The 12,954-nt window shown below is 36.8% G+C and overlaps 1 protein-coding gene across 4 annotated transcripts in view; it reads right to left on the reverse strand.

Annotated features, from left to right (window-relative positions):
- enpp2 (ectonucleotide pyrophosphatase/phosphodiesterase 2) overlaps nt 1-8,217 on the reverse strand; it is a 63,150-nt gene extending 54,933 nt beyond the window's left edge. For 3 of the 4 annotated variants that reach the window (XR_009266221.1, XM_058745677.1, XM_058745676.1), the window contains exons 1-4: nt 7,940-8,217; nt 7,396-7,498; nt 5,888-6,043; nt 5,189-5,314 (exon numbers count right to left, since the gene is read on the reverse strand). Coding sequence is in view for 3 of the 4 variants with exons in the window: in XM_058745677.1 (XP_058601660.1) it covers nt 5,189-5,314; nt 5,888-6,043; nt 7,396-7,498; nt 7,940-7,957 (403 nt within the window). In the remaining variant the exon portion in view is untranslated. The remainder of the gene's footprint in view (nt 1-5,188; nt 5,315-5,887; nt 6,044-7,395; nt 7,499-7,939) is intronic. The other variant, XM_058745678.1, reaches the window with a different exon arrangement.
- Between the last annotated feature and the right edge of the window lie 4,737 nt (nt 8,218-12,954).

A 12,954-nucleotide genomic window follows, 5' to 3' on the forward strand; every position in this document is an offset into this window, starting at 1 on the left:
CAGCTCTTCCGTTCCAATCAAAACATCAAATATATATATATATTAGTGCTGTCAATCGATTAAAAAATTTAATCGCGTTAATCACAGTCGTGGACTTTGATTAATCATGATTAATCACAAATTTAAAATACTAGGATTTACCTGTAAATGTGTTGAAAAAGAAATGCATGACAAACTAGTTTAAGGAAACAGAACCTTTCACACTTCCGCCAGGTATGAGACATAATCCTTCTTATTCTTTTATCATTATTTTTATTCAGCCATTATCAGCCTTTAAACTGGCAATAAAACCTTTACCAAGCCACATCGCTTCAATCCCAGTATACATTTACCCAACTATTATCAAAAGTATTTCTAAATAAATACATCAAAACATTTCTTGTGACCTTACGTGAAGTATTATGACAAAATGCATTATAAAGAAGAATTGGACCTGTTCTGCAGGTGCATTAGAGCTAACATTAGCATCATGCTACATAAGACAGTTTATGAGATTAATAGTGCACTTTTACTCAGAACTCACTTCAAACCACCATCAAGTGTTTGTAATAACTTCCTTTTGCGATCACATGTGGAATTCGGTCATTTACTGTTGTTAAAATATGCTATTTATAGCCTTTTATATCGCTGCACAAATTAGCATTTCAGACATACACATTCATTTTAAAAAAATCACATACAGACCATATCTATCGTAATCATGTGTTTATTATCTTATATAATCTATAGTGGCTGTTGTCATGTTTATTTCTGCTGTGTAAAAGCCTTAACATGTATGCTCTGCTGAAACTCACGTTGTTTGATGTTACAACCACCTCTCCGTTCTTAAGTTGCCAGGGATACATTTCAAGTATAATACACATTAGTAAAAGGATCTATTTGAATTTTTATTTGTCTATATACACTTTGGGCAGCCGTGGTGCATTATAAAAGTAGCCCAAAAAACCGCAAACCATGGCTCTGTAATTTTTCCCGTGACTGTATTTTCAGACTAAACCACTTGTGCCGCTATCGTTACCCTGGCAACACTGGTGCTGTACCCTCATCACACAATGATAGATAACCTTCTGCGCTGCGATGACGGGAAGAAGTTGGGGTCAAAGCTTATCAAACGATTAATCTGCGTAAAAAAAATATTAATGCGTTAAAATTTTTGATTAATAACGTTGACACCTAATATATATATATATATATATATATATATATTAGTGTATTTCATATATATATATATATATATATATATATATATATATATATTCATCTGCCATTCATCCGGCACTGGCATACAGCATGTGGACCAAACATGGCCAGGGTCTGGCAGAGGTGGTACCGGCACACAAGACATGGCCCAGATGTCAAATGTAGATATGTGGGGCACATAAGTATTGCCGATCTTGACCCACATTTAAAATCCATTTCAAATATTTTTGACTAAAATCCCAATGTTTTCCTATACAGAAAGGTAATATATTCACATATATGTTAAACACTGTTAAATATATTGAAATACATTTTGAAAATATATTTTGAAAATGCATAACATAAAGCTCATATTGTGTGTTTAATTTCATGCCTCATATGATATTATATGATATATGATATTATATCTTATATTATAGAATAGTAGTTTTATTTATATACAACTTACTTCAAACAATGTTTTGCATTCACTGCTTTCATATTCTCATTCAATTTACAGTTTGATGTAGGTCTACTAAACAATACATGTTGAAGTTTCAGGACATTTTATTTGATTTTTATGTACTATTTCCAGTAGGCGGAGATAACAGTGCAGGCTCCGACGTCACAAGCCAAAAACTCCGGTTTTGCTGTCTACACGATAACACTGCAAGCGGAGTTTTTGAAAATCTTCACCCTGGCAGGAGTTTTCAAAGTGTTCGGTTTCAGTGACCTGGTGCAGCGTTTGCGTGAGGACGAACAGCCAAACCGCATAGAAAAAGCTGCGGTTTTGAAAATAACCGCGTTCATGTGGACAGGGCCAATGGGCGCGCGCGTTGACCATTCAAATCGCATTTAAACTGGAGCGGAGGAGGTTACCATGGTAACAGGGCATCAACTCTCTCAGCTGACAAGTAGCGAGAGGCTGTCTCTTTGCTGTTTTCACTGCTTTCAGGTAAGTTTAGTCCCTAAAATTACACAAATAATACAACCGTTCCTGACACTTTCTTACATGTAATTGACACGTTTCTGTTGAATCTTTACTTTACAGGAATGGTTTAGTGTCTGTAACACTCGACTAAATATTATAGCGGTGGTACACTAAAGAAAAGGGAACATCAGTCTCACTCAAGCCATACCTATAAATAACCCACAACAACCAAGGCAACATCATTAAGCCCACAGTGTATTTACAAGGTAATATTTCAATAACACAGCCAAACAACATTAACCACCTTCAGATACAAACAATAATTCCAACAACATTGAAAATCGTAGTTGTGTATTTTAGTTGTTTGTGTATGTGTCAACAGTCCAGAGCGTGGCGTGAATAAAAGATCAGCCTCACCGGCATTCAGAGTCCTTCCCCCAAATAACTTATTTTTGTCCAACTGTTCAAAGTCCTCCACGGCGAGAAATCCAAGCGAAATATATATTCCACAACGAGACAGCAGAACCCCTCGCCATTCCAGAAGAGTCGGAAGGAATTTTCAATCATCAAATGTGCCACCACCGAACATTTTTCCACACGCGCTTTTTTCCTTATTATATCCTCCTCCCTCCCTCTATTCCCGTGTAACCGCCCTTACTTCCGGACTGCCTCACGTCATCTCCTGTCATCACCTCTCCCCATCACAGATTAAGGCTCCAACACAGAAATACATAGGGGAGAAATAAAAGCATACAAGGAAAATAAAGCATTCTAACTTTTAAAGAACAGCAAATTACATACATAAATCCCCTTATGTGATCACGCTGTCTTCAAAAAGACCGTTAGCATCACAACCGTTGACTAGCTATAGAGGCTAACAATTAGAGGCAAGCTAACTATAGATTTGAGCTCTTATTAATGAACGTTTGAGCTTTTAAGCACCTTTTATGTGTAGATGAGCAGTTTTGATAGTTTGTAAATGTTTTGCTGGTATTTTGTCAATAGATAAATGGAAGTCACTATAAGCTAATTAATTTAACCTAAAAGTCTGCACTGTGGGGTCAATCGGTGACGTCACTTACATGAACTAATGGGCTGAAACTATTTCAAACACGTCTTGAACTTTCATTGCAAGCAAATATTGATAAATTGTACTGTGATTTCAGGAGCGTCAGAAAAAAATACCTAAAACAGGAAGTTACAAGAACATTTGTAATGGGAGCTGCTGACGGAGATGCAGGAAACACAGGTGATCTGAGAAATCTTATTAAATAACTTTATACGTATTTTTCACAATATATTTAAACTATATCATCATGCATCTGTAAAACCTAAAATATGAATTCTGGTATCTTAAGATTTTTTGTATGTTTTGTGTATATCATATTATTATTATTATTTCTGCATTTCACCTCTGCTGTAGTTTGTTTATTTCTAATAAACCTGACATTGCATACTACATATTGTTGGCTATGTGACATATCGTTCCTATCCTTCCATGCTGATGGCTGTGCTGCAGAGCTAGAGCTGGAGCGGGGTGGATCTCCTGTTGAAGAACATCTCCAAAGCGCCATGAACCATCTAACTAGTAAGTAAAACCTCAAACATTCAAAAGGTTATCAAATATTCAAAAATAAAATAAAATAAAATAAAATAAATATTAAATATTGCCAAAATGAGCATTGTGAATGTAAGAGACCTCAGATCCCACATAGCAATTTTTCTCTGGCCCAGCTCCGGCCCACACAATCAACTTTTGCTTGGCCCACATATTTTGCTAATTGATGACGGGCCGTTGAATTATTAGAAAAATAATGCACACCTGAGGTGTAATGGCCACTCCCGCATCATCATTATTTTTCTAATAATTCAACAGACCGAAGTCAATTATTCCGCTTATACTACGGTTGCCACACCTCAAGACATCGATCAGATGATATATTTTTCTACTTACTTGTGAGTAAGATAATTTCTTCCGCATCTCTTCCAACGCCTCCGTTGCTAATTCCAAAACATCATTTTAAACCTAGTAACGGAGGCTTGAGCCATTGATAGCAGACTAATGCAGTTAATACAGTTAATAACTAAGTTATGAGAGAGAGAGAGAGAGAGAGATTAACATGAACGTTACCTCTGTGAGTCTGTGCGTCTCTCAATAGTGTTTGGCAGCAATGTCTCTAGTTATTGTGAAACTTTAAGTTAACTTTCTTCACGAACAGTGCCGTCGTTGTTACCTCGCTTGTGAGAAGTCATGTAGTTTTTAAGTTGTTAAACTATGTTACTGATAAAAATCGTCAGAGTAGCGCTAACAACATTAGTGCTTATGTTAACGTGTGTGCAAACTGTCTGTGAGGAAGAGAGAGCGGGAGAGATAGAGTATGTGCTTTCCGTACATAATAAAACATAATTTTGTGGCAAAAACATGGACATGATCTGTCGTTTTTATCCTTTTGTTTACTATATTTATTTGTTTGGCCAGTTTCGTTATGGATTTTGGTTCTTTTGCTGTAATATCCTTTGAAATAACTCAAATAATTTGGCTTAGTGATATGGTCATGTAATGCGGTCAAGACCTGCCTGGAACTACGTTTCCCTGAAAATAATTGCACACCTTAGAACGTTCGTCAGCCAATCAGATTCAAGCATTCAACGGCCCCGTAGTATAAAACATTAAAACACATTATAACACCCATTATAACATGCATGATTAAGGTAAACAAGATAAATAAAATGAAAAATAAATAAAAAAATCACAAAAAAAAAATCATGAAAAAACCTATATAAATATTAAGAAAAAAAAATCAATATAAGCTTTCTGGACCAAAAAAAAAAAAAAAAAGCTTTATTTTAGGCCTTTGGGTAATTTTGACCCGCGAGGGAAAGATTTGTTACAAAACACGAGGGAAGGATGAAGGTTAAAATATGCATGATGCACACCCTAGATCAAAAATAACTGCAATGGGTGATTGTCACTTTTAAATCAAAACAAATTTTAAATCCTCCACATTAAACTATTTCTGCTAAACATTCTGCTAATTGCATTAAAATGAAATGCATGAAAGTCTGAAAGCATCCTACCTTTGCAGAGAGACCTGTAGTTGGTGCAGCAGTCTCCTTTAGCCATGCAGTCCTCTGAGCAGTGACAGGCATGCTGTTCATTGCGAGTTTCACCACAGCGGTCTTTACTGCACTCAAAGCCCCCAGCTAAGGGCACAAAAAATCAAACAACATTTCTTGTAGATAAAACCCAAGCAATGCAAAATTAAAGGAAATGGTTACAGCAGCCTGGCACAAGCAATTTGAAGGACGTCTGTCTTTTGACAGACAAAAAGTACAGTGGGGTCCAAAAGAAAAAAATGCTTCATTAATTTGAGAACCATGAATTTGAGAAATCATGAATTTAAATATAAAAATATAAAAATTTCTTAGTATTTGGTAGGCCCCAACCCAGACAGCAAGCAGTGTTGGCCCAGATCCGGCCCACATCTGGCCCGCATGGATTTCACACGGGCCAGATGTGGGATGGATCTGGGCCAGAACTATGTTGTTGTCTGGGAAGTTTGTGGAAAACCTAATACATGTTATCAGCATGATTTGAGAATGTTCAAACATGAGTCATGAACATCTGTTCAAATGAGACATCAATGTCACAAATTTTCTTATTCAATTAGTGACCTAACAGTGCAAAATCTTAAATACTTCTAATTCATTTTCCATCATAAAGCCTCAGACTTTGTGTATATCCCAAATAAAAGGAAAAACAAATGTAGGTCTTACCTGTTTTCAGGCAGTGCTCATCAAAGTCTGAGCAACAAGTATTGTATGTTTTACACAGGTTGTCACAGCGACAGTTTGGGGGTTCACTTTCCACTAGTTCAAAGCACCTGTTTTTGCAGGAACCTGACAGGCTGTTAAAAGGGTGGTCAGAAAGAACTTCGAGGACCGGATAAAGTTTAAGGAAGAGAGAAGAGACATAGAACATAAAGATTAAGGAGATATTTTAAATCTAAAAACACACATCACCAAAAGACAAAATTTGTTATGCTTGTGCAAACATTCCTGCCCTGAAGGTGAAGGCACATGTATGCTGTTCAATCATTCTTACTTGTAAAATCTCAAAGATGGGTAAAGGAGCTAAAATGTTCTTTGCGTATCTCAATATTGACTTAGGTTAGAGCAAAGCAAATATTTCTTTAATTTCGATCACCAACTGAGAGAGCAACAGAAAGTGTCTGTTTCATTAAATGTTCCTTGCACATTACTACTATCAACTTATGTGAACTGACATGATCACTTGATTAAAAAAAAAAAAAAAAAAAATGTCAATGCATTTATACTGGAAAATTTAAACGAACAAATTATGTAATTAAGTTAAATTGTAGCATGAACAATGAATCATTGAAGGATGGATCAAGCTAAGTCAAATGCTCTTCTTTTGTCCAAGCTCGAGTAAATTATATAAACTAGGCGGCAGAGACAGCCTTGACATGTATATATATACATTCTACAACATAATTTACACAGTCATACATCAAACAAGAATTCTGGGGTTTCTGTGCCTTTTTTTAAGTCAGTAAATTTGGAAGTCATTATGAATAACTCATTTTACTGATTAATCAAAAGCCTCCACTCTAAACAGCTCAAAATGCTAATTATTTTCTAGCACACACTACAAATGGTGACGCAACTAAGAAAAGACCAATCACAATTTACTCCACAAAATGTTACAAAGATATCTGTCGATTAATCACTGTCGATTATATTTAAAATTTCTACCAATTTAAGGTGTGCTAAGGGGATGTCTAGTAAATGCCCCAATTGAGCAAATGGTTTGGACTTTACACTGACACCCAGTTTGCTGCCACTTCGCAGTTCATTATTGATCTGTGTATCCAATATGGCAGACCACTTATGAATAGCAGCCCACAGAAAAAAAAGGCTGCTAACGCAGTACATACTGTAGGTACCTATGGTTGTAGTAACTCCGTACAACATTCTTGGCCATCCGGTTTTTCTAGATTAAAATATGATATACGGTAGAGTCCTTATGTCACTGAACACCATTTTGTACATTTATTTCCTCATATGTATGTTTTTAATTAGCATACTGAATGCACATTTAGTATTAAACCCATAAAAGTTGCAAATTCTGCCCAGCAACCACTGTAGTCATGTTTGTTATATTAATTGCATACGGCTTAAATTTATAATTGTATAGTAATTTATACTTTGAGCACACATATTGTAATATAAAAACATTCTGGTATAAAGAAGTATAAACCCACATCCTGAGAAAGACTCATCTGATAATCCTGTCTTGCCGGACCGTCTGACCACATAAGCCTCACACACAGGGCAGCGCGAGAGAAGATATAATACGGAGAATACCTGCATACGAACACACCGTGAGAGAAGACACATATAAGTTAGCAGAATACATGGGAAAAGATAAAGCAAATGCACCTCATTCAACTTTTGACTGATTTTTTTTTTTTTTTTAAATGCGCGTCAGTTCACATATAGGACGACCAAGAAAATGCAATAGCATGCTTATTAGACTTAGCTTTTATGTCTGCGACCAAGAGGACAGATCAAACTCCAAAACAGTCGAATATTTATATTTGCAGCTACCAATAAAACTACCTTGTAAAAGTTTTCATGAACCGTATTCTGCTACTAATTGAACAAATAAGAAAAATAGCGTTATAATGCTTTAGGGTCAAGGCATATTAATTACATATATAAAATGCAATAAAAAGTCGACTGAATAAACGTTCTTACAAATAGAATACTAAGCATTACATGAATACCAAAACCATCTTGCCGTACCCATTTCAGTTGCAGCATGGTTGATGTGTGTCTGGTAGGCTACTGACCCACTGGTACTCAAACTACGGCACTATATTCCCTTTTACTTTACTCTCAACACCCTCACCAGGAAACATGAACTACGTCACATCTGGCAAACCTGTGACGAAATTCACTGAGAAATCGCCGCTACGGTTTCTGGGCCCCCTGGACAGCATATTCACTCTGGCCCCGCTTTTCGGGGTAGGGGGTTCCCCTCGGTAGAAATCGCGTCGATTCAGCTTAAATTTTCGTTTTTCGTTCAGGGTAGAAAAATGAATAAAAAAGCCTGAATATTCGATTTCTACACGTGGGCGGGAACTGACCGTTCGCAAAGACCCGCCCTCCGTAGTTACTGTTGCTATCCCGACAAACAGAGCTCTCACACTACACATATCATGTTCTCACGCAGTGAAAAATACATCGCAGAGCAAAGAGGAAACTGACAAAGTGCAGAAAAGACAATACAGAATAGGTTCTGGACTCGCAGCTTTTACATTTTGTAATTTTTAAAGAAATTCAAACAATAAATACCGTTTTGTGGCTCTTCAATGTGTCGTGACAGATCACTGTATTAATTGCCTCAGTTCAAACACGTGAACCGGGGTCCGTTCTTCGTACGTCGCTGACTCAGTTAGCTGGATTTGATTGTTGACGATTTCGCTTGATCTTCATTTGGTTCTTCGAAGCTCATCCTAGACTTGCTGTAGCAACGGGTCCGCAAGTTTAATCTAGATATGTTAATCTAATACGCAAATTCGTTTGAAGAATTAGCGAGATCAGTTATTAAGATTAGAAGATCTGGAATCTTTCAAATCATCTCAGCTGTAATAAGCCACGTACAAAGAACTGGCCCAAGATCTTCTTTTCATTACATAAAGCACGAAATGAACATAAATAAACATGAGAAATTATTTTATGTCAACCGCGGAACACACCATTTTTCAAGGTACAATATGTAAGATTTTCGTAATAAAATATCCAAAAACTTGTGTTATATATTTTTTGCAGTTGTGTATTTATGTTATTCCAAAAGTTCCCAAGGATGTGTAAATCCAGAGAAATTCCAGTTTTAAATAATAGGCGTGTTCGCCCTGAAGCGGCGCTGTGCAGAATGATTTGAGATGAGCAAAATCTGCGCAGAACCGATCGGTGATCACCGCGAGATGCATGCCGGTTAGAAAAGTGTCCGAGTTACGTCCGCTTGCTCTGATGTCATGCTGACGTGTGCCAAAAAACTCTCGCGACGGCGAGGCGGCTTTGTCCGATTGAGCAGTTGCGCGCAGTTGCTCTCCACCGACTGCGCTGATCAAAAGCATGATGGGAAACGACTGAATGACGACACAGCTTAATGCACATTGGTTCAGACAACTGTGATGCTGCATTCTCTTCTAAAATGTTTTATTTTTTTAATCTGATTTCATGCTATTATGTATTTAAATTGTGCATGAATATTTGCAAACACTATGACAGTGCTATCTCTGTGTGAGATATGTGATTGTTGTCATATTTTCTATAAAAATCTAAAATACATGTTTGAATTAAAATAAAAATGGATGATAAATACGCCTTTCCTATGGAATTAAATAGCAAGCACTTTGAGTGTCCTGTTCATCATATTTATATTCATATAAAAGCAACAGAACTGAAATTATATCATGTTTATCAGAAGCACAGCATATGAGTGAGAATAACGCAATATCTGCCTTTGATCTCGTAGGTATTCCACTTCGAGAGGGCAGAACTGTCCGTCTTGACTGCGCTTATTTCACTCCTCCCCTCACTGCAGCCGCCTACTCTCGCCTACATTTCAGGCGAGGCGAGGCGCATCTCAAACAAGCCTGATGTCTGCAAGTGGGTGGGAATTAAACGCCCCGTTCTGCTGATTGGTCAGCACAACCGTGCCGTCATCAGTACTTCTGCAGTTCCGCGCAGCAAAATAGTAGTCCTCAGCTGCTACAGGTGTATGGATTCATAACCCATTTTATTGCAACTACATTTCCTCTTTTTCTCATCAAACAAGCAGACCAATGAATACCTCGTCATAACTTGTACCAGGGCAGAGTCTAGACAAGGCTTTTTTCTGTGTAGACCAGCGCTGGTCGGTTCTTAAAGTGATCCGCGAAATAATTTGCTATATTTTTCAGACTGTAAAGTCACTTTTTTATCATGATACATATTGTGATTTTTTCCAAAGTGACTTATGTGATGCATTTAATGCCAAATCATCTAAATGTAGACTTTTAAAAGTAGGCGCGTCAAGTATTCACTGTGGATTGGTTCATGTTTGTGGTGTGCGACAGAAAGATGTTCAGGGAGACCGAGACATGCCAAATGTGTTGCATGCTGATGTTTTCTTTATTTTTCAAAGGCATAACATTTTGTAGTTATTTTGAATGTACACACACACACACACAAAAAGATTGTTATTTCCCCTGTTGAGGGAAACAAAAAATCCAAGTGAACATAAATTAGTACTCAATATTAATTAAATAAACTGCTTTAAAAAGACTGCTGCATATTTCCTGTGCACTTCAATACTGGTATGTGCTTGACTGTAGTCGTGACTCGTGTTTGTCTGCTTATTGATTTAACCCATCGCAATGTATTGTGTGAACTAGGGCAACTCACTTGTTCTAAAGGATACCTTCTTTTTTCGAAACACGCACACACACACACACACACACACACACAAATATACACTTGCCCATTTAATGGCAGAGAATCAGTGTTGCCAACTTAGCAATTTTGTTGCTAAGTTTAGCAACTTTTCAGACTACCCTAGCAACTTTTTCTTCCAAAAGCATCTAGCAACAAATTTAGCAATTTTTAAAATGTATTTGGTAACTTTTAGCAACTTTTGATAAGTGACTCAGACAATAAAAAGACACACATTTTCCATCCAAAATATACAAAAAGAGGAAACTAAAGATGCCTAGCAGTACACACATCACGTGAATTGAGTTAGCTGCTATTTGCAATTCTTCAATTTAATAATAATAATAACTGAATAATTGTTCATTTATGATACACTTTGTTAGTAGCTTGCGATTGTTGATTAGTACGCTGTAAGAAAAATGGAAAAGATAGGCTACTAGTAATTTTCCAGGACATTATCCATTGTAACCCTGTAACCCGAAAACACAATGCGTAATTTAAAATGCAGGTAAAGAAACCAATACGGAAAATTATTTCATATTAACATAGATTGTGCCCTATTTTTACAGACTTTTCTTGGAGTGTAGCATACTAACTACTAATACACTGCTTAAAGCATAATTGTTGAGAATGTGTTGTATTACTAGTTGACTAGCTATGAAAATTAAAAAATTAAAACTTAAAGGAGCCATAGAATGAAAAACTGTCTTTACCTTGGCATAGTTAAATAATAAGAGTTCTGTACATGGAAATGACATACCATGAGCTTCAAACACCATAGTTTCCTCCTTCTTATGTAAATCTCGTGAATAAAAAAAGACCACTGAAAAACAGGCGAATCAGAACATAACACCGACTGTGACGCAACAGTCGGGATCACTAATAGTTACGCCCCCAACATTTGCATAAATCCGCCCATGTTCTAGGCCAGCCGCCAGCCGAACCATCAGAAGTTCTGCAGGTATTGTAAATAAACAAGCGAGGACAACGGCAAAAATGGCAGATCATGGAAATAAATGTTATGTTCCAGGCTGTGCAGGGGATGTGATGTGCAGGGATGGGTTGGTGTCTGTATTCAGCAAGGCACGGAAAGCAAATAATGCAAGCCACTAAAGGGACATTGTTAGCAGTAGCCTGTTACACTGCAGTACATAAGATTTCACTTACCACATAAACAGAGTTAGGAGAGATGACTGAGGATGATGACGAATGATTAACAGATCCTGAGCACCACTGACAAGCATCTGATCTTGTAAAATGTGTGGTAAGTACTGCTGCTCCATAATATAAACATAGTTCGTGTGATTGCGTTTCTTGAAAGTGAAAGTGAAACTATAATGTGATGACCGATAGTTCAAATGCAGTTTCAATGCCCTGCATATTAATACCGGCTTGATGCCCGCATTTTATATACAGTATAATTACCCGATGATATAACTGCGAGAGAAAGTATTTAAATATATATTTTCCTCCCTGTGTTTCCTTCTTGCTGTGAGTTAGTGAAATGAGCCGCACTGTGACAGCCAATCAGAGCAGAGAACAATCATTATTATTCATGACCCTGCCAAATAAGCAAATAACAGACCGTTTCATTCTAGGGAGAAATGCTAGGGTTGTAAATGGACATGTAAAATCATTTCTGGAGATTTTTTGTCCTTTAGCAACTTTCTCTGAAAATTAGTTGGCAACAATGCAGAGAATGCTCTCTTTTTTTTCTTTTCTTTTTGAAGCGGATGCAAATCTGTCGTAAAATAACTTGTGTATATTCCAAGCATTCTGAGGGTATAATGGGTTTGGTGAGAAACAAGCGAAATAGCAAGTTTTTACTTTTCTGAAAATCTCGCATGTGCGAGTGTGCAGCAGCTCGCGCCGCGCACTAGCGCATATTTTGAGATACCACTTATAATCAATTTTAATAAAATATAAGTCAACTGTCATAATGACAGTTTCTCGCGAACGTTATAGGCCTATTACCCAATTGCATTCTTTCCTTTTTGTATAAGTTTAAAATATTTATTTTGAAATGAATTAAGCCTAATTATTTACTTAATTAAACAAACAAACTTACTGGGCGAGCAGGGTAGGCTATAACAGCCATCATATCATACCCTGCCATGCCCAGCTGATGCAAAGAATATAATTTATATCTACACAGAAGAAAGCCCAGTCTATAGACATAAACAAGAATGAATAAGTTTGTTGGGAAGCTTTGAGGTAGTTACCATTAAAGAGAAGTGATGAGAGTTCACATGATCCATCTGGCATATTAACAAAAGTTTTGTATAGATTTATAAAACTTTTTGGAATGGCATTTATAACGTGCTTAAATTGTTTATGTT

Source organism: Onychostoma macrolepis, chromosome 16 (assembly GCF_012432095.1).
Source record: "Onychostoma macrolepis isolate SWU-2019 chromosome 16, ASM1243209v1, whole genome shotgun sequence".
Classification (NCBI taxonomy): Eukaryota; Metazoa; Chordata; class Actinopteri; order Cypriniformes; family Cyprinidae; genus Onychostoma; species Onychostoma macrolepis.